The sequence below is a fragment of the Gymnodraco acuticeps genome, unplaced genomic scaffold (assembly GCF_902827175.1).
Source record: "Gymnodraco acuticeps unplaced genomic scaffold, fGymAcu1.1, whole genome shotgun sequence".
Lineage (NCBI taxonomy): Eukaryota > Metazoa > Chordata > Actinopteri > Perciformes > Bathydraconidae > Gymnodraco > Gymnodraco acuticeps.
This window is the reverse complement of record NW_022989768.1, coordinates 614248-637548: the sequence shown is the minus strand read 5'-3', so window position 1 is coordinate 637548 and position 23301 is coordinate 614248. Positions and strand designations below refer to the sequence as shown.

At 43.7% G+C, this 23301-nt stretch overlaps 1 protein-coding gene across 2 annotated transcripts; it reads left to right on the top strand.

Annotated features, from left to right (window-relative positions):
- The first annotated feature begins 15247 nt into the window (after positions 1 to 15247).
- On the top strand, positions 15248 to 22176 carry LOC117548105 (protein NYNRIN-like). 2 transcript variants are annotated; one of them, XM_034219149.1, is made up of 2 exons: positions 15248 to 16156; positions 19145 to 22176. In XM_034219149.1, exon 2 carries the CDS (start codon positions 19239 to 19241, stop codon positions 20181 to 20183), a length of 945 nt encoding a protein of 314 aa, XP_034075040.1. In that variant the 5' UTR covers positions 15248 to 16156; positions 19145 to 19238; the 3' UTR covers positions 20184 to 22176. The 2 variants fall into 2 exon arrangements, with proteins under 2 accessions (XP_034075040.1, XP_034075033.1); XM_034219142.1 differs by having other exon boundaries at positions 15249 to 19729; positions 19907 to 22176.
- Positions 22177 to 23301: the final 1125 nt, after the last annotated feature.

The following is a 23301-nucleotide window of genomic DNA, read 5'->3' as shown; positions in this document are numbered from 1 at the left end:
AAATCAGGAGTGGTTCACAAGGGGGGTGAAGCATGCCTAATTTGCATTATGCAAAATTCATTTGAGCACCTAATGCTGGATTTCATTGAGTTTAGCCCATCAGAGAACATCTTAAATTAGAACAACGGTTCACATTTTGCTAAAGAGGGAACGGCACAATCAAAAACAAACTAGCAAAATGCTGTGCAGACACAGGTCTGTCATGGACACAAGCTCTGTCCATTGTGCTGATGTACATGCGGATGTGGGAACGAACACGGAGCCAACTCAGCCATTTGAAATCCTTTTTGGGGCTCCTCCACAGATTGGACTCAAGGCTCCAGGATGTCCTCTTCCCTCAACAACTTTGTGTGAGGATGCTATGTTGCTATGTTGTATGTTAACCTGTCATCCACTTTAGCGACTGCCACTGGTCCACTTAACCATCTCCAACCCGGCGACTTCGTGCTGGTCAAGGATTTCCGGAGAAAGAGCTGGAAATCCAATCGTTGGCCCCTACCTGCTTCTGGTCACCCAGACAGCGGTAAAGGTCGCCGAGAGAGCTACGTGGGTCCACGCCAGCCACTGCAAGGTCGTAGTCACAGGAAAGGGGAAACAGAAGCACATGACAACAAGTGACGTGTCCTAGTCACCAACAGATGACAACAAGTGACGTGTCCTAGTCACCAACAGATGACAACAAGTGACGTGTCCTAGTCACAACAGAAGTATATGACAACAAGTGATGTGTCCTAATCACCAACAGAAGTAGATGACAACAAGTGATGTGTCCTAATCACCAACTTGCACCACACTTGCACTACATACACTAAAACACACTACACACAAGGTATCACGAGCGAGTGCCAGCTGAGCGGTTCCATATGCTCTCTGGTTCCTCGTTTGTGTTACCGGTGTGCGGAGTCTGACTGTCCGTGTCACAAAATCAACCGAGGGAATACACACACACACCCCATGGAGCATTCCCACCTCGTGATGACGGCTCGCCTGGGAAAACGACAATGCAACCGTGAGCAATACTACTGGAGAGCCTGGACAATAAAAAAATGGTTCCTCTGCATACTTGCCATGATAGTTGTGTTAGGACTAGTTCTATATTTTATGTATCCATGGTCAGCACACAGCAGGTCAGCCAAAATCGAGGTATCTAAGAGGTACATGGGGAGAGCAGGGCGAACCACATGGGAAGAGGGGCTGATCAAGACAGGGATTGGTAACATTACTCTAAGGGATGGGGAAGATAGCACAGTGCAGTTAGACCCGTGTGACTACATGCATTGCTCCGACCCTAAGAAACTGGGGTGGGCGGACGCCTACATATGCTATGTCGAAGGCAGTTTTGGTCAAACCGCCAATCACTGCTCGGGGGGCTGGGCTTTTGTTTTATGGACCACCGCATACACCGATTGGTGTTATACCCTATGGGACGACAAAACAAACATCAAAGGGAGATTGTCTATCTCCAAAGTCAATTCATCGAGCCCCGTTGTCCTGTTGCAACTACAGGCTGCCCAGAGATCAGACGGGGGTTATTATGTTGTATGTATGTATGTATCCGGCACCGACCCGTGTGGCACATTTTACATAGACATCGCGCCCAAACCTCAGACCCCCAAAAAGGATAAACAGCCGTTGACACAAACATTGACATTCATAGGTACATCATAGGTACATCTACACTTCTAAAACGTAACCTATACATAGGCAATAACGACCATAACAACATTGATGTGGTTCAGACCAGTAATGGGATCACCGGTAACGTTTGGTGGCACACTCTGAGATCATTCTTGCAGGCCGCAGGACAAAATGGTTCATGTTATGCATGCACCCTTTTTCCCCAGGACTCATCAATGTCAGTGCCAGTTCGTCCGCGCTCTCTGACCCAGGTTGAACACCTCTGTGCGTTTATGGCTCTGACAAGGCCCATCAAGGGGGAAGACCGCGTAACCGAGTGGCGTTATGCCAGGCAGCTTCCCCCACCATGCAGTAATAAGTCTAACTCCCTTTTGCGTGCATATACGGTTGATACCACATACGCAAAGTACCAACCGGTCAGCCATGTGCACCCCAGCCATTTGAGAGGGATGAAACACAGCATTTGTATCCAGAGAGTATACCACAAAACGTCTCTTACACCACCTTATTTTTCCCTAGGTACTACTACTGGTTGTACTCGTATCCTACAGAATACGTGCAGTTACGGTGTTTACAATAGCTCGTATTGCATATTCAGTGTCCCTGGAAGAATCCTTTCTAACGTAGCATTCCCTGATGTTAACCATACTTCCCTCCAACTGGCCTGGCCCAGTGATGCTGGGTTTAGCGCGCCACAAGATTACGTTTGGTTGTGCGGCGACAAGCTCTATCAGATGCTGGCTCCCCTCTGGATAGGTACATGCACTCTAGTGGATTTGAATCCAGCAGTCACGGTCCTCATGTCCTTAATGTACACGACACATCATTACCCAGAGTTCCAACACCACGAACACCACAAGGTAAAAAGCCCATAACATAGATACCTTACACGTTCGGCTAGAGAACCTCACTTACGAGACGACGCAAGGCTTCCAGGTCATGCCCCATTCATAATAGCCTCTAGGAATATGCTCATGCAGCACCAATTTGCTCTTGACCTTTTGTTCGCCTCAAAGGGTGGCCTGTGTCATGTGATCGGTGACTACTGTTGCACTTACATTCCCGACGCCACCAAGAACATCACTGACACCGTGCTGCATCTTAACAACTTGTTAGCCGACATGAAAGCGGATGACATATCCAATGCAGGCGGCTGGGACTGGTGGGCCTGGCTTACATCGGGGGGGGGGGGGGGGGGGTGGCAAGCATGGCTGGCTAGGATAGTTACACCCCTGATAATCATTTTCGGCCTATTAATCAGTTGTACCTGTTTGATTATCCCAATACTGAAGAAAGGCTTTTCCAGCCTGGTATCCTTAGCTTTCGTTCAGTATACTGCTATTCCATTACAAGACAATCCTTTGCGCCACAGTGAGATAGACCAGCTAGAATCAGAAGAGTCTGATTCCGACACTACAATATAATAAATATAATCATGTGAATCGAGTGTACTCTCCTCTTATGCTTACATTATATTGGAGTCTGTCCTCCACAAAACAGCCAGTTTTCTATGATATATTTGTGATGTGTTTACTTAAACCAGTGATGGAGTGTATTCATTGATGTGTTATATCAGTCTATCCTGTCATTTGTTTTTTATTGATCAAGTATGATCAAAAGGGGGGAATGTAGTGGACATTTTATTATATCCTGATATGTTTAAACCAAATGCTTCTCATTTGGTTAGATATGCTGTTTGCCTCTATCTACACTACTTCAAGGCCACAGAGCTGTTTTGGCTACTGAGTTGACTCACACAAAGTCACACGAGAACTTCTACAGCTCAAGGCCAGGTGTCTAATAACAATGTGACCGTGTGAAGATTTCTTACCTTCCCACCCTTTTCCTCCCTTTATAAGCTTTGCTATCATATTGAACTGTGCACACTCGCGCAGACATATTTTATACTCTGTGAGACCTGTGTCTATATATATATTAGGGCCGGGACTCGATTAAAAAAATTAATCTAATTAATTAGAGGCTTTGTAATTAATTAATCGAAATTAATCGCATTTTTAATCACATAAATATTTGACCTGAGAACAGTGAGAAGCAATTTTTTTCACATGGATTTTAGTATACCATTAGGCGCATTCACACCGCAGTACTTTTCCCACAAAGGTTCATGAGAATTTAGTTCATGAGAACTCTTTGAACCTGGGGGAGGATTAGGCAAATGAAGCCGCTGACGTCACTTCTTCTTCTTCTGCTTTGGATTTACTGGCAGGCCGCAAACCACTTCACGGCGTATACTGCCGCCCAAAGTCCCCGGCCGGAAGTCCCCGGAGTTGGGGACTGGCTTCAGTAGAAGCTGCTGGGAGTCCCAGCAGCTTCTACTGAAGCCTTCCGAGTAAATCGCCAGAATGCCGACACCTCCTCATCTCCACCACTCCCATGTTTTATTTTGTGTTTTCATAAGTTAGTCTCTCTGCGTTTCTGCGCTGGGATAATGCTAATGCTAATAATGCTAATGCGAGGATAATAAAATGGCGGCTTCACAAAACTTTTTGGGAGTTTTACGGGGCGTGGTTTGCAATCCGCCCAGCCAATCAGAAATATAGCTCTTTTCTCACAAGAGAGCCGTACGAAAGTCCCTGCTCTCTAGCAGCTCTCTGCTCTCTAGCAGGGACTTTCGTGGGGGTAAAAAGGTTCTCATGAACTAATTTTAGTACCGGCTCTTTTTGGTGTGAACGCGATAAAAGAGGCTAACGTCCACGCTAGCTTCCACGCTAGCTGCTATATGTTTTTGCATTGAGGTGATATTTGAGGCTTGATGTGCTGCGGTGATATGCGAATTCCTTTTTGCATAATTTGCACACAACCGTGCTCTTATCGACGCTTCCATCCGTCCGTTTTTTAAAACAACATTTCCCACTGTTGTTCACTGTGGTTTGTTGTTGTCTGAAGTCATGAACGTTAGTTGGTGCTCCAGTATAATCGGTACACCTGAAACTCATCCAGTGAGAAACGTTCCGCGGTGCAAAAATAAGTGCGATTAAAATGCGTTAATTTTTTTAACGCGTTAATTTTTGTGTAATTAATTCATCTTAATTAACGCGTTAAAGTCCCGGCCCTAATATATATATATATTTTATTGTATCTGATGTTTGTTTGAGGAATCGAATAAACATCACCAGAAAGACAACTCTGTCTGATTCACCATTTATTTGATTTGATCACTTTGACTTGTACTCTACAGTATTGGGGTTTTTAGATTTCCATAACATATTTCAGGGTTTAAAAAAAATACAGAACTAAATTCAACATGCACAATTCCTTATATACTGTATATTGTCTTTAACTCATTCCCCAACAATATAAATGAAATATATGATTCGTTTTTGAAAATACTCTTTGCTAGATCAAATTTAACAATGGAAGTGTCCATCGTTTTTTGTGATAAAAATGTAATTTATGTTAAAAAAAAAATACACTGTAATAAAAACTAAGTTTACATTTTGCTCATGTTTTTCTAGGACAAATGTAAAAGAACATTTTTTTCATTAATGTTTATTATTTTTAATCTGTCATATAATAATCAAAGCCCTGAAGGAAATAAAGCAATTTAGCAGCTATTGAAACACAAGAACCACACATCCAAAAGTATTTGGCTGTGAAATATAGAGGGAATGAAACATCCATATAAATTACATAGAACAGATATAAACACAAAGCAAATAAAAACAATTAACAGTCACTATTCATAAAATACAGTATATCCGAAAAAATATATTGATGAAGTGACGCTGCAGAACATCATGTGAGTCAATGGGCAGGTCCGTTTAGGAAACACATGATGTACAGAACTTCTTTGTGTGTATAGCACAGATCTACTTGTTGCAGTTGCTGCATGTAGTCTGTGTCTTGGAGTCCTTTGAGGGTCCACAGACCTCACAGCTGGCTGTGGGGGTCTTCCAGAAGCTGACTGTGGGGGTCTTCTTGCGGCTGGCTGTGGGGGTCCTTCAGCGGCTCTGAGCAGAATATGTTTTGGCCATTTTGTTGGTAGATAATTGTAGTTCTGCACTACACTGTTACTACACTGAGGTTATGTCTCTGTTTAGTCCCTCCTCCGGCGTGTAGGTGCGAGGGGGGACAGTGCGAGAACATGTAAAATGTTTATACATTTCTGGAAGATCTAAAATGTTTATAATGTTCTAGGATAGTTTTGTGTACACACTACAAAGGGTAAAGATCAAGGGAAAACAGGATCAAACAGGTTCTCTATGCATACAATTGTGTGTGTGTGTGTGTGTGTGTGTGTGTGTGTCTTTAGTTTGTGTGTGCGTGTGTTTTTCTCTGTCTGTCTGTCCTAGTATTGTATCCAGGTCAGATTGACCCGAACCTCTTATGAAGGACATAAATGCGGGTGGGCATTTTTTCATAAGTGGAAAAAAAATAAAAACAATTCCACATGTCCTTCACAATAAATAAGCCCCGGCCATTGAGTTTCAGGTTGAACGAAAATATCCTTATATTTTTTTTTATTCATTGAAAATGGAAATCGGGTCAATTTGACCCGAACACCACACAAGGGTTAAATAAGTCTTATCTATGATTGAGTATGGTTTTTTTTCTTCCTGGATTGCTATCAGTCATTGTCAGTCATCACAGCAGTGCAGTGAATCTAAGTGGCATTTGACGTAATGCACTCAAAGCACCAAACCTTTACCTTTGAAGAACTCAACCATTATGTCTCTTTTCACCAACCACAAAGTCAGTCTGCTGATCTGTATACTCTTCTGGGAAATGGGTTAATAGGCTGCTACAGTGGTTCCACATCATATCTTAAACAACTGTAGACTACATACAGTATAATGCAATCTAATGCAGAAGTCATGTCACGATCTGTCTGTGTTGTGTTTTGTCTTGTCTTTTTCTGTCTTTGGTTTCATGTTTTATTTTTGAAGAGTGTTCACCCCCTGTCTTGCCTGTTGCTGTCTGTCTGTTTTCCCTCCTACCTGATTACCCGATTGTGTTCACCTGGTGCACCTGTGTTTTCTCCTCCCTCCTCACCTGTGTCTTGTTTGTGTGATTAGTCTTGTGTGTATTTAAGTTCTGGTGTTTCTGTCTGTCATTGTTGGTTCATTGTTTGTCTTTGACTGTGTTCACGGGTTAGTGTTCTGTTTGTTCCTTAAAACCTTGAAATAAAGGTATTTTTTCAGTTTATTCTGCATTTGGGTCCTGCCTACTTCACTCAACCCTAACAAGTCATGCACATACAAGAAGTATTTACGGGCCTGTGTCAGAAAGGTGATGACTGTTGGCTGAACCAACACAGCATGTGTATATACACAGCCTGAGGCTGCATTCACACCAAATCAGCCGTTGCAGCGATTAGAGCAGGTTTGTGCTGCGGTGTGCAGTGTCACTTAAAAAATGCCCTATTTACCCCAGGCAACTCCACGTCGATTCATGTCTCTGTAGTCCCTCGTGGCAGCATACGGCTCTGGATCGCCGGTTACATGATTGGCAACCACAGTGTGACAACGGCAGTTTCTCCAAAAGTCGAGTTTCTTTCAACAGTTTACTGCAGGCCCATGTGTTGTTGGTTTTATTTGGTATGCCCTGTGGTCCCCAACACCACAACCCAAACACCATGTGGCGAAAACACCAGACTCACACTGCCCATGTGTGGGCAGTGTGAGTCTGTTGTTTTCGCCACATGTGATTTGGTGTGAATGCTGCCTTACCCAGTCATAAATACATCAAATAACTAAGATAATTTTTCGAACATACATCCTGAAATGTCCCTATAGGCTTCCTGCTGGTGGGGGGCGGTGGAGGCAGGCTTAGCACTTAGTGAATATTCAGTGAGACATCTTGAGTGTCAGCTCAGCAGGTGGGGAAAGGGTGAAGTGCTGTGCAGTATGTAAACCTGCTTTGCTTTAGCTTGCAAAGAAAGTCACAGGTTTCAGTTATTGCACTGTTTCTCTGTGGAAGTTGGTTTGTTGTACATGCTGTATCATTATACACAACCTTACACTCCCCAATATACTGCAAGTCTATCGACAAGTGGGTCTTGAAAATCTCACATACATCATTACCCAGTTATTATCTGATTACGCTGTGTTGACATATGAAAGCTTTAGCGCAAGTTCAATAAGGAAGACCTAACACGAGTCACTTACACGTCACTCTATGGCTCCCTTCCCCCCTCATTAAATACGAGGGCGTCACCCCTCAGCAGCCAATTGCTGCACATGCTAAATTCCTTAAATGCCTGCTCTTCCTCCCTGTCAGTTGTCATTGCAGATGATCACATGCAATGGTAGTACTACAATACTCCTTCTCGTGAGAAAAACCGTAAGAAACAACTATCTCAAGATGTCCAACTCGGACAATTCGGAACACGAACCTTCTCTGGAAGTCTCCGATCCCGGTTCGGCTCCCCACAGCGGCTTATCAACAGAGGCAGACTTCCTCATCGCCCGGCTCCTGCAGCAGGGCTTTCCCACAGCCCCAGGCCTCACTCTCTCTGCAGCTGCGAGAGCTCTCGGACCAGGTCTCCAGCATAGCTCCCCAGTCCGGGGCAGCAGCTCCAGTCAGCTCCCCAGAGAGCAGGGCGAGGACGAGGCCGCAGCCGCGGAGGTAAAAAAGGGCAGGAAGTCGAGCCCTCCAGGATCCCGTCAAAAGAAAAATCTGGCCCACCCTATATTTTTACAGGCCCACCCTAAAGTACATTTCTGCCTACGCTACTGGTCCGCACAGCAGCAACAACCAATCACATGAATCTCTTGCCCCCGACACACAAAGCAATAGCAATGTTAAAACGAAGTAAACTGGAAAAAAATAAAATCCCCAACAGGTGAAAACCTACCAGTTTCACCCACTGTCTCTGCCACCTCCCTCCATGCCTCGCTCCTCTCGTTTGTATACCGGTAAATTAACAGAGACTGATCATACTGCACCGGGTGATTCACTACCGCTATAATGAATTTTCCCTAACATTTTTGGAATATGAGGAATTACCTGCGTAGTCTCTCCCAGCATACACGCGGTCTGATTGGCTAGCGCTTGTACTGGCAGATTTGCATAAACGGGATTTCATTGGCTGACGCTTCTGCCGAGGCGCCAAAAGTTGAACATTGCTCAACTTTTTGAAGCGAGCAACGCCAGCAAACGCTCCACGTCGCTTCCCAAAATACAGTTCTGCTAAAAGTGACGTCACCCCATTCAAAGTGAATGGGCAGAAGCGTTTGGAAGCTGTAACGCACGCCACCGTGTGGACGGGCCGTCACAGTGGCTCTGCGCCAGAAACATAAAAAAAAAAAAAAAAAAACATTCTGGAATATCACCCCTCCACTCCCATTAACATCCTCAGCTAGCAGCTGCGCTATCTACTCACCCAGATTCCGTGTTTGTTGACTATCTCCTGTCAGGGCTCTCTCAAGGCTTCAGGGTAGGGGTCCTCCCATCTCCCACAGTGACTTTCGTAGCAAGAAACTTACAGTCAGCCGCTAAAGAACCCAACATAGTTTCCCAGCTCATCGACAAAGAACTTCTCAAAGGATATATAATCGGTCCTTTTAGCTCCTCCCCCTTCTCAGTGTTCCGTTCAAATCCCATCGGAATAGCCACACGCAAATAAAAGGCTGATTTTCGATCTGTCCGCTCCCTGCTCCGGCCCATAATGCAGCGTCAATAGCATCATCCCTCCAGATCAGTTCTCCCTTCACCATGCCTCAGTGGATAATGCAATAAAGATGATCAAGTTCACAGGGCACGGAGCTCGGCTCTCCAAAGCGGACATTACCGATGCCTTCAAATCATCCCCATTTATCCGTCTCAGTGGAATTTGTTCGGTATTAAGTGGGAGTCCAAACTCTATCTTCGCCGTTCGCCTGACCTTCGGGTGCAGAAGCAGCCCCCGCATCTTCAATTCCTTCTCGGAAGCGCTCTATTGGATCCTGCTGAACATCGTCAGAATCCCCTCCGTCCTTCACCTACCGGACGACTTCCTCCCCATAAACCCGCCACAGGACAGCTCAGGGATCTCACTGGCCAAGCTTAAACACTGCTTCAAGAGTGAGGTGTCCCTCTCTCCAAAGAGAAAACGTTAGGTCCTGACACACGCTTAGAGTTCTTAGGCATCATCCTCGACTCCATAGACATGAAGGCGTCTCTCCCCTCCAACAAATTGCAGCGCATCCGGGACATCACCAAGTCATACTGTGAGCAACAAGTTATCACAAAACAACAGTTGCTCTCCCTTCTCGGACACCTCGACTTCGCCATGCACGTCATCCCCCAGGGGCGCTCGTTCATCTCCCGCCTCCTGGACGCAGCATCAGCGGTCGAAAACCTCCATGACTGCGTTTTCTTAGACGAAGGCTGCCGCTCAGACCTACGGTTCTGGTCCCTCCTGCTCGCCCACTGGAATGGAGTTACTTTCTTTTACGATGGCCTTGTGCGTTCCTCTGACTCAATGAGGTTCTTCACGGATGCCGCCCATCCATGGGTTTTGGGGGTTTCTTCCAGGGAGAGTGGTTCGCAGGGTCATGGCCCCGTCAATTTCTACCTCAAGCAAGTTCTCATTAAATCCGGCCTATCACCCATATCATACCCGGGGCATTCCTTCAGGATAGGTGCAGCCACCTCTGCTGCTAATCAAGGTCTCTCTACCTCATCCCTACAACAACTAGGACGGTGGTCCTCCTCCGCCTTCACAACCTTCATTCGTCCGGACATCAGCGCCGTACGGGCTTCCAAAAGATCTCTCAGACCCTAACTATGGTATCTGTGAAGTAAAAACTTCTTTGCAGCAATGTTGAGCCAATCATGAAATGAGGGAAACTGGATTCGCCTTAGTCAATACACTGATATTTATTGAGAATTCGTACGGCCGGAGAGATCACAGTATATCACAGTTCTCATGTAAGATACCAGCAAACTCTGAAGACAAAGGAGCCAGGAACACATCTATACATGAGAAGAGGAGGGCCCTAAAACACGCGGGTTTTCCTTTAATGCATGCCAGATGTCGAGACAAAGACTCGTTGCATTGCAAACCCACATGAGCCAAGCTTCTCCCCCACAGGATATCAGATGACCTCTTGACCTGTGTCTTCCTGAGAAGCTACACAGGATCACATTACAGGCAGGAATATATGCGGTTTACCAAAAAGCATAACTTTGTGATTAACATTTTACAGAAAGACTGAGGACCTCTAGATACACAGATCGTATTAAAATATTCTCTCACAGTATCTATGCATATAACTGGTGGTGGTTCATAACACGTATACATGTCTCATCATGGTATCGGATTTCAAACTGCATTCCTGTCCTAGTCCATGGGCCCCCGCCCACAGGGAACAATGTCTCGTCTCACGCTGCACCTACCTGTAACGGGCTTCATCTCCTGTACGCAGGTATCCAAATCCCAGGCCCTTGCTCAAATGTGTCAGTGTAAAATGTATATCCTGCGAAGTTAGGCGTGGACTCGGGCCACCGTACACTTCGGTGTCGTGGCTTCGGGCCACCGTACACTTCGGTGTCGTGGCTTCGGGCCACCGTACACTTCGGTGTCGTGGACGTTGGGCCACCGTACACTTCGGTGTCAGTTACAAAATAAAGGAAATAAAGAAAGAGGAAAAGAGTAAAGAAGGAAAAGAAAAAGATATATCCTGCGAAGTCAGGCGTGGACTCGGGCCACCGTACACTTTGGTGTCAGTTACAAAACAAAGGAAATAAAGAAAGAGGAAAAGAGTAAAGAAGGAAAAGAAAAAGATATATCCTGCGAAGTCAGGCGTGGACTCGGGCCACCGTACACTTTGGTGTCAGTTACAAAACAAAGGAAATAAAGAAAGAGGAAAAGAGTAAAGAAGGAAAAGAAAAAGATATATCCTGCGAAGTCAGGCGTGGACTCGGGCCACCGTACACTTTGGTGTCAGTTACAAAACAAAGGAAATAAAGAAAGAGGAAAAGAATAAAGAAGGAAAAGAAAAATATATATCCTGCGAAGTCAGGCGTGGACTCGGGCCACCGTACACTTCGGTGTCGTGGCTTTGGGCCACCGTACACTTCGGTGTCAGTTACAAAACAAAGAAAAAATAAAGAAAGAGTAAAGAAAAAAATATATATCCTAAGAAGTCAGGCGTGGCTGAGGGCCACCGTACACTTCGGTGTCGTAGCTTCGGGCTACCGTACACTTCGGTGTCATGGACGTTGGGCCGTTAGACCGTCGGGCGGCGTAGTCAAGCCCTGCTAGCCAGGCAGGCGACCCGCAGGTCGTTTTCAGATAAGACCGGCACTGATTTCGGCAGTCAGAGTCTCAGCATGACTCTTTCAGAGTCAGATTTACAAATATTATATTTTGACCTTAATCGAAATGTTCGGTTATTTTCAAAAGCTTTTTTAGTCTGATGCTTCGATTCATTTTAAACAGACTGTTCAACAAAAGGATACCCACAATCTAAATATTGGATTGTTCTTTCTTAGTAAGATCCCATGTTCATTACAATTGTGGTCTTACCTTGACTTGAAGATGCAGTCCATGCTATCCTTCTGGACAACAATCTCCATTACATTTTTGTAAAAGTCCTCCTTATCTTCCTCTAGTTTCAAAAGTCTAGCTTGTTGTTTGCGTCTAGTCTACCGTCTCTGCATAGAATAACAGTAGCAACAAGAACCTGTGGGCTCACGTGCGCCCCCTTCAGTGCGGCAGAGGTTATGGCTGCCTCTCCTGGTGCTTTTTTCATTGCCGTTGTATGATGAGACCAGCGGGCCTAAATATCATATATACGTGAAATAAGTTATTTAGAGACTATGGATGGCGAGGATAAATGTAATAAAGGGATCTACAAACATTACATTGGTGACATACAGTGAGATGGTGCAGGCATGCGCTTAGGGCCCGCTTTCCAGCCAGTTTCTGAGGGGTGACGCATTCTGAGGTGAGGCAGAGCTCATCTGTGCCTCATCTCACCACACAAGTAACTGGCTTGAGCGCGCTCACAAAATAAGTGCCCGTGCTACATTAGTGCCCGCGCTCCAGCCAGTTACTGTGGGCTTACGTGAGGCAGAGCTCGTCCCTGCCTCACTCCTCATCGCTCCCATGTAGGAGTTGTAGCGGAGCTCGGCCAATTTGCTGATTTTGACTATAAGAAGCGATTGGAATCATACAGAAATCACACTTACAACACAGATCAGTGGAGACATGTTATTATTATTATTACTATTTAGTTTTTCTTTAGTTGTTTTTCCGTTACATTGGAGTATGACAGGTGAGGCTCTGCCTCCCCTGCCTCCCCTGACTGCACGTCGCTGCCTACTCATCACCACCACCAGTGTCTAGACCCCGGGGATTTCATCGGAGCGGTTCTTTCCCTCCTGAATGATTATCCTGCAAACCGGGGCCTAATCGCCAAACACCATTACATTCTCCTGTTGTATTATCATGGCAATCATTTCATTCATATGACGTATAAACAATAACTATGTAATCCTTACATCACGTCTCTCCGGTTTGAAAAACAGTTTTTACTCAGGGTTACGTAATTATATGATACCCACATTTCCTCTCCTCTCCTTTTTTCCTCAACTTCCTTTGGCAAACATTAGCCCATATGGCTCATGGCATTAAGCTCATGTTTGTAGAAAAATAGCTGCATGAGAAAGCACCGCTGGATCTATTGTCTTTGTTGTTTTGTTCAGGAAAAACCACACAAATGTGAGATAACACAGCCAGTGCTTCTCATATACACATTTTGTCTGCCTATACGTTTATTTTTAAACATTTTACTTTTACTATGTTTGATCTCCATTATAGCAATGTCCAGTTGATTGTTAAACGATGCAACCAAACATTTACCTTAATCCCAAAACAACAGAGAGGAAACTATGAGGGAGTAACAGGGTTGACCGTATACATTTTATTTACTTTACAATCAACAAATAAATAAATGTGTTGGCACATGCTTATTTACCATATAAATGTTTGTGACAAATGTGGTATGCTCATGAAAAGTGTAAGACATTTGAAAAACCTGCACAATGCACAAAATCCGGTGGGATACAAAAGTCCTGTAATAATTGTTACCTCATTAAAATAATCCTAACCATTTTATTTAAGTTAATTACCGAATACAGTAGTTGTATTGGATTATATTGCTGAGTACAGTGTTTATCATTTGCTTGATTCTTTGAGACAACAACAAATAAATGTTAGATGGATATGTTCTTTTAAATCTGTAGTGTACCTTATTTTAAACATTAGACAGGGGAGCGAGTCACCGTTGTTGGAGACTGTAAAGGTATGACCTTTCAGTTTCTTAGATTTGTGTTTTTGAGAACGTTGCTATATTTCTGGTCTGAGCTTGTTATTTCTTTAAAACATTAAATAAACAAATTAACTATAAAGGGAAGGCTTACATAAACCATTCACATTTGCATGTGAAAGTGAAAATGTAACACCTTAAGGTTATATTATTGAAGTCGCTTTTATTAAAACAAATGTGCAGGTGCACTGGATCTGCCCAGTCCCACATCTGGGAAAACAAATTCCACTCAAACTGCCCCCAAGTAAACTTAACTTTGCACAACAAGCTCATGTTGCCTCTTTGCATCCATCATACATCCAAGATTGATGGAGACTCCACTCACACCTGTTCACAGTTTCTGACTAAAAATAAGAATAGGAAAGCCAAGCAGAATGAGACTGTTTGATCACAAATCCTGATTTCAGGGCAATACCAACTTTTGCACATTTTTCTTTTTCACTGCACTATTTCTGGATTATGTTTGTCCTGAATTTATTTGGTGGAGGAGACTGGCTGTCGTTACATCCTGTACTTCAGAATTTTAAAGTTCTATGAAAAACGCATCTGAATTAAATCAGAATAAAATCAATCAAGTATTTAGTTATATTGTCTGCATGGCCTGTCAACCTTCTGTAATGTGGTGTGTGGAGATATGAATGTGCAATGAAAAATAAAGACACCTTTATGTTGTACTTGACACTATCATGGTGTTAATAGCTGCTGCTGCTCTTTACAGTATGTGTTTACATTGTTGATATTTGTCCTATACATACGGCACTTTTGTTAGAGTTTATTGAAGGATAAACGTGTTTTCATAATATGTTGTCATTTTATGTTGTAAAGAGACCATAGTCAGAAAAGAGGAACAGAGAATAGTCTGTTCCCCTTTTCTGTGGACCATACACACACACACACACATGATTGCGAGTCACAAGACTCCCATTGACAAATAAAGCCGTTGGTTACATACACTTCCTCATGCATGATTTGTAACTGTATTTTTGTAATAAAGAGACTGCACTGAGAGAAGAGGAGCAGAGTTGGTTTTGGAGTTGACATAACCTGTCACTCGCTGATTCTCCTTGCAGCAAGTAAACTTGAAACTCGAGTCCTGTTATCTTTGTTCACTGGGTTTTGGTATATTTGAACCGAGCTGGGGTTTACTCTTACAAAGTAATATAGAAATACCCAACATTAATTGGTCCTTCGGAGCCGGAATCCAACACATCGTGACGGGAAGGAGGAGGGAAAAGACACGCCGCAAGTCTGTCGACAGCCGGGATCATCAGCCGACCCCGAGAAAGACCCGGGACGCAGAATTCGTGGCCGGGCCGGTGATTATATGTCCAACCTCCCTCATCCTCGGCACGATTGACGGAATCCAACCGGACCAGTGACCACAGATAACGGGTAAGATAAAAGTTGATATACATGGTTTCTCCACCATTTAAGGAGGTAGAGAAAGGCTTCTCCGCCATTTAAGGAGGATTGACGTGTCTTTGGGTACACTTATGAGAAAGGTTACTCCACCATTTAAGGAGGTAGAAATTGACGTGCCTTTGGGTACACTTATGAGTGATTGAGTGAAAGTAGTGTGTAAAAGTGTCACCAGGTGGAATCAGCGCACAGAGTGGAAACCTAACGGTGATAACAAAAACTCTGTGGTCTGTTGAAGTACACTAGTGGTGAATTAGGAATTAGGTTCTGACCGGCACGTTGTCCAGTAGGAACACAAAGCTAGAATAATGGGGTCCAATGGGAGTAAGCCTGCCGCTACAGGGGACATGAGATATATGGAAATATATAGTCATGGCAGCACCAGTTATTGTAGCAAATGGTATAAACTGTACGGCTTCCGAGGAAAGTTGGAGAAAACAGCAGTAAGAGAATTAAGCGACAAATTGAGAGCAGAAACAGCTGGAACAACACAAGGCAAGAAAAGAAAGAAGTTAGAAGCTCAACTGCGAGTCGCAGCTTTATGGGCTGAACAAGCCCATAAAAGGAGCAGGCAGAGGCAGAGGAGGAGGCAGAAACGCAGAAGGCAAATTCCTCTGCTACAGGTGCGGAAAGGAGGGGCACATGGCGAGGGACTGTGAGGAACAGATGTCACAGATAAAAGAAGGGGGACAAAAGGGACAGTACAAAGACGAAAGACATGGCCCCCCCCCTTCACATAACCTACATAGTTATGACAACTGACTAGACGTAGAAAAGGAAGAAGAGGACGTCCACACACATCACATTGACCTTTCTGAAGTATTACTGAATCTGTCAGACAACAGTATTAAACCTACCAGAACAATCGAAATCAATGGGGAAAAATTTGAATTTTTATGTGACAGCGGTGCAGACTCATCAGTAGTGAACAAAGAGGTCCAAAGAATGTGGCCACCAACTGGCACTATGTTTGTAAAATCAGCAAATGGACACATAAATCAGAGGTCGATTTCAAAGCCACTTTTTATGGAAGATAGAAGGTCAGGCCTCCAGGCATCCCTCAAATTTGTGTTCATCTCAAACTGCCCTGTCAATTTGCTAGGGAGAGACGGCATGGAAATGTTAAAAATCAGTGTAGTACCAGTCAAAGGGGGAATGCGAGCAGTAGGGCCCGGAGAAAAGGTGGAAGACCAGGTCTTCCTTCAAAAATCCATAAACACCCCCAACTACTACTGGTCACTAGACATGCCACAACCTGACGTGACAAACACAGGTGAACACCTGTTAACACTATTCACCCCACAACATGGCCAAGAAGTAATGAAACCTGACGCATTGCACGTTACACTAAAGTACAAGAACACCCCTGGCCCAGACAAAGACTATGATGTGCTCGTGCATCGACTGACACCACAGAGGGTAGTGTTCCACTCGATGTATGCAAACCAACACGGGGATGTTGTAATTGACGCTAGGGTCCCATCAACCACTGCCTTGATAATGGAACCAGGTTCCACGCCACACATATCAGTAGCTAGGGGCCCAGGGACTTCATGGAGAGACTTAGGTTTATTAGTGGCTAGAGGTAACAGGATAACAAAATGGACAGATGACAAAAACGGTTGGCAAACTGGAGGCGGGTTAAAGCGCAAAACTCTAGGGTTTACTCTAGTGATGACACCACGCGCCCACCTAGACGACCCTGAACAACAATGATGTATGCTAAGTGAAGAGGCCTTAGAGGTCCTGAAAACGGTGCCGCCATGCGTATGGTCACAAGGAAAATGTGATGTAGGTCGCATGGTGAACGCAAAACCTGTACACGTTAGACCAAAAACTAACTACAGACCTAACATAAGACAATACCCCTTAAAAGAGGATGCAAAAGTTGGCATCAAACCTGTAATTGAAGAAATGCTAAAAGCAGGGATCCTGCGTGAGTGCCCTGATGCATCATGCAATACCCCCATCTTCCCAGTAAAAAAGGCTGATGGGCAGTCATGGAGAATGATTCAAGACTTAAGAGCAGTAAATGATGCTGTACAAAGCACAGCCCCAACAGTACCAGATCCACACACGTTAATGAACGGCCTTAAGCCAAATATGGCATGGTTCTCAGTGATAGACTTGAGCAATGCCTTTTTCTCCATTCCTGTAGAAAAAGACTCACAAGGATGGTTTGGGTTCACACATGAAGGAACAAAATACACATACACCAGATTACCTCAGGGGTATGTGGATAGCCCAACAATCTTTTCATGAGAAATAGCTAATTGTTTGGCTACATTACAGATACCTGACACATCGCAGATTTTGGTATATGTAGATGATATTCTTGTTGCGTCACCCACACAGGAAGAAAGCACAAAAGTCACACTACAAGTATTGACACATTTGGCCAAAACAGGAAACAAGGTTTCAAGACAGAAACTTCAGTTTGTGAAAGAGGAAGTGATCTTTTTAGGCCACAATTTAAACCGAGAAGGGAGACGCATACACTCAGAGAGGAAACAGACGGTGTTAAACGCACCAAAGCCAACAACAAAAAAACAAATGATGCAATTCCTTGGGCTGACTAACTATTGCAGAGCATGGATTCCAGACTACGCAGGAATGACTCAGCCCCTACTAGATTGCATATACTCAGACAATGACATGAAAATGTCCGGCAAGATAGAATGGACACAAGAGGCAGAAGCTGCATTTGAAAGGACTAAACAGTGTCTCGTAGGGTCATCAGTGTTAGCATTACCAGACTATGAAAAACCATTTGTACAAACAGTTGACTGCAAAAAAGGGTTTATGACATCAGTATTGGCACAAAAACACGGCACAAAACTAAGGCCTGTCGCTTACTACTCTAAAAGGTTAGACCCAGTAGCACAAGCATTACCAGTATGCGTACAAGCAGTATGTGCGGCAGCAATGGCGGTACATTGTACAGCAGAAATAGTTTTGTTCCACCCACTCACACTGATGGTTCCACACGCAGTCACCATGTTGTTACATGACACCAAAATGGCTTTCTTATCACCTGCACGTTATTTGGCACTGACAGCTACACTAATGTCACAACCACACATTGTGATAAAAAGATGTAATATCTTAAATCCAGCCACATTAATACCTACAGCAGAAGATGGAGAACCACACTGTTGTAAAGAAGAGACTGACAGAACATGCAAACCAAGACCAGATTTGAAAGACATACAACTACTCAGTGGCGAAACATGGTTTGTGGATGGGTCCTGTTCTAAATCTATAACAGGCCAAAATCAAACAGGGTTTGCAGTTGTATCACACTCACAGGTCATAAAAGCAGGCCGACTCCCCCACACATATTCTGCACAAGCAGCGGAATTAGTAGCTCTTACAGAAGCATGCAAAGCGGGGGTTGGAAAAGATGTGACTATGTGGACAGACAGCCAGTATGCGCACTCAACAGTACATATATTTGCAGCCCAATGGGCCCGCAGGGGCATGAAAACATCAACAGGAAAACCAGTCACCCATGCACAGCTGCTGACTGATCTTTTAAAAGCGGTGTTGTTGCCGAAAAGCATTGCTATATGCAAATGCGCTGCGCACACCAGTGGGAAGGATGCAGTAACACTTGGCAATGCACACGCGGATAAGGTAGCGAAGCTAGCAGCTATGGGCGAATATGGGTTCCATATCCTCTTGCAGAAGGGGGAAAGTGTTTCACAACCAATACCTCTTGTGATATTAAGGGATATGCAGAACAACGCACCCGACAGAGAAAAGAAGAAATGGTTGACAGATGGAGCAACCACAGACCCTGAGGGAACATTCAGAATAAACAACAAGATAGTACTCCCTGTTAGTCTCTACAAAACAGCAGCTCATTTGAGTCATGGGCCGTGCCATGTCTCAACAGGAGGGATGGTGACAATAATAAATGAACATTTCCATACATACAACTACATTACATTTTCTAAAAACTTTTGTAGAGCCTGTGTAGTATGTTGCAGACACAATGCTCAAGGCAATGAGCGACCACAGAGAGGAAAGTTCCCTCCACCAACATACCCATTTCAACACATGCATATGGACTTCATCGAACTAACACCATGCCAAGGGTACAAATACTGTTTGGTAATGATATGTCCGTTTTCAAAGTGGGTTGAAATATTCCCAGCAAAACATGCAGACGCTATTACCGTAGCAAAAGCCATATGCAAGACAATAATACCAAACAGAGGTATTCCAGAGAAACTGTACAGTGATAATGGGTCTCATTTTGTAAATCAGGTTATTACCAAACTGTCCGAACATATGGGGATAACATTAAAAAACCATTGTGCATATCATCCACAGAGTGCAGGCTTAGTGGAAAGAACAAACGGAACAGTAAAGTTAAGACTAAGGAAAACAATGGAGGAAACAGGAAGACCATGGGTGGAATGTGTGTCTCTGGTAGAAACATGCATGAGAATCACGCCCACGGCAAAAGGGTTGTCTCCCTTTGAGATCATAACAGGAAGGCAATTCAGATTACCAATCACAGACGAGGTGAGGGAGGAGGATGATGCTGAGGCAGGGACTACATTAGCTGAATGGATGAGCAGACTCTTCAGAAGCAATGAGATAGCTCGAACAAATAACCTGCCAGACATTTCTACTCCCTTGCAGGACACTCGAGTGCAGACTGGTGACCAGGTCCTCGTGAAGGTGATTAAGAGGAAGCATTGGCACTGTCCACGGTGGGACGGTCCCTACACGGTACTGCTGACAACACCGACTGCACTAAAAATCGCCGAAAGAACTACGTGGATACATCAGAGCCACTGCAAAAAGATAATACCTCTCCAACTTAACGATGGATAAGTGGTGGAAGTCCGGCTACAAAGGGCGGTGTTTCATTAGGAAATACTGGTCTCAACCCCGGTGAAGAAAACAACAGAACCACTATCACAAATAGACTATGTTGGGAAAGGTGTTGTTTGTAGTGACCCTGCTGGGTCTGACGCTAATGACTATAAGACAATTGAGTGAGGAATCCTCAACAAAAAAAAAGGTCCATCGAGAGAAAAAATGGTCATTACTCAACGATGACCCATGGAACCACAACGACAAAACTGCACGCTCACCTAGGATGACAAATGCCTGGTATGCCTATGTCCATCAACTTGTTACAAAGACAGGGCGTTCAAATTGTTATGTTTGTTCCCACATGCCATGGTCAACTGGACAAGTAACTCTGTATGGTAAAAGGATGAGTAAATCACAAGCTAAATGTTTTGCTACCATGGGAGGTGTAGGATACCAGCACTCAGGGATAAAAGTCAACGATGTGAATCCATATGCCCCAGGTTTAAGCAATGGCACTTGTAATAAGATATTTTGGGTGAACTTTAACATGACAGTGCCACGTAAAATGACAGGACAAAAGGTAGTCATGCCAAATAATGAAGCTATACACCCTATGTGTTACAGTCAGACAGAAGGTTCTGTACCAATGGGAAACACCACTGGTTGTAACCAGACACTTGTTAATGGCGAAGGGGCTCCAGTCTATTTGAGCAAACAATCTAATGGTACATGGTGGGTACAAGGAGGATGGTGGCTGTGTGGCAACAACGCTTATCCAGTTCTGCCAATAAATTGGACAGGCACGTGCGCACCAATATTTGTTAGCGACCACACCTTCGTGATAGACATAGAACCACACCTTAACCACACCCGCAGGAGGAGAAATGCCATGCCTGCCTTCAAAAAACATGATTCAGTATGGGGAAAAGATGTCCCTGATGAATTCAAACACTGGTCCACCAGTGGAAAGGTAATATTAGCATTGACTCCTGCCTTAGGCGTAGCGAAGAACATGTTGAGACTCGAAACCCTTGATTACCGGTTCGGCATGTTTGTAAATAATTCCATCGTTGTAAACGAACAACAGAACCTCGAACTAGACTCACTCAGAACCATGGTGCTACAGCACCGCATGGCCCTTGATCTACTCACTGCCTCAGTAGGAGGTACGTGTATCCTTTTGAACACAATCTGTTGTACATATATCACCGACAATGTCCACTCCCAAAACATGACAGATGCAATGGCTACTCTCAAAGCCCTACAGACAGCTATGGGCCAAGACAGACATGCCTCTCTTGAGACCGGATGGTTCAATTGGCTACTCTCAGGGAGCTGGGTTCAAAAGCTCGTGATGGGATTTGTTGCAATCATATGTGTTGTCATCCTTGTGTGCTGTGCTATGGCTTGTATTATACCATGTGTTAAAGCTATGGTTGGTAAAATAGTTACCAACACTCTTGTCCAATATACGATGTTGCAACAGACAGATAACGATGACTATACTGACACAGACCCCTCTCAGAAGGACGAATATACTCACCTAACCTCCAATGTGTAAGACTTAAAGCTAGGTTACTGTCTGTCATATGACGAATGGTTCGAAAATGTCAAAAACAAGTGAATTAATTCTGAAAGTAATAAAGACACTGTAACCAGCTAGTAATTATGAAAAACAGGAGGGAATGTTAGAGTTTATTGAAGGATAAACGTGTTTTCATAATATGTTGTCATTTTATGTTGTAAAGAGACCATAGTCAGAAAAGAGGAACAGAGAATAGTCTGTTCCCCTTTTCTGTGGACCATACACACACACACACACATGATTGCGAGTCACAAGACTCCCATTGACAAATAAAGCCGTTGGTTACATACACTTCCTCATGCATGATTTGTAACTGTATTTTTGTAATAAAGAGACTGCACTGAGAGAAGAGGAGCAGAGTTGGTTTTGGAGTTGACATAACCTGTCACTCGCTGATTCTCCTTGCAGCAAGTAAACTTGAAACTCGAGTCCTGTTATCTTTGTTCACTGGGTTTTGGTATATTTGAACCGAGCTGGGGTTTACTCTTACAAAGTAATATAGAAATACCCAACAACTTTATGTACATACAAAATTATTGCTGTAGCCACAGAAAATGGCCGCTCCAAAAAGGGATGACCTACTTCCTACATTTAGCCCCAAAGGAGCTGTCTTTGGAGAAACATGAGAGAGGGATGTTTAGCCAACAGGGCTGCACTTTTAAGCCTCTGCTGAAAATGGGTTTTAATCATAAGCCGGTTCTGTTTCCTTTTTTTCCCTCTTACAGTCCATCCAGACAATCAGAAGACATTTGATAGCTGAAGTTTTGTGTCACTTAAAATACAACCAGAGGGAGGTGGTTTATTGGGAATTTCAAATAAACATAATTGTATTAATAGAAAAATGATATCTTGTCAAGACATATCTTCAGTTACTAGTTTAAGGCAACACAAATGTTATCTCCAGTTGGGATAATCTTTTAAAGGGTGCACAAATAAAACAGACTCTTTAGAAATGGGGCACACCAAGCTTTACATTAATGGTTTTCTTTTTTCAACATTAAACTGGAAAAGCTTTACAAGCCCCGACAAAGAGAAAACCATTATCTAAATCATAGCCCCAAAAAACAGTTTTTATCTTAATGTTACTTAAATGGATGGGAGTCTCTGAATCTGACACAGCACACTGTGCAGTATTAGCTCAGGTATAGTGAGTCAGCTCTGGACATTTGGTGCTGGGCTGTGTGTAAACTGGATATATTATACATGAGATATTCTCCTTATGAAGATGTTTTAAAGACCTCCACATTCATAAATATATTCTATATCAGCAAAGTGGGACCAAGACACTAAGAATTATGTAAAATAAAAAATATGTTCTGTATAGGGAAATTATGAATGAATGTGCAAACATTTCAGGTTATGTGGACATCCCACAGTACAAAATAAAAGGGAGGGTATTATTCGTAAGTTACTGCACAAAACATTTACAAATCTACTTAATAAATGAAAAAGGTTTAAACTATAAGGATACATGAGCATTCTCTGGTAAACACTATTTACAGTTATTCATTGTTTTTAAAGTCAAAATATTTCAAACATATTTTATGA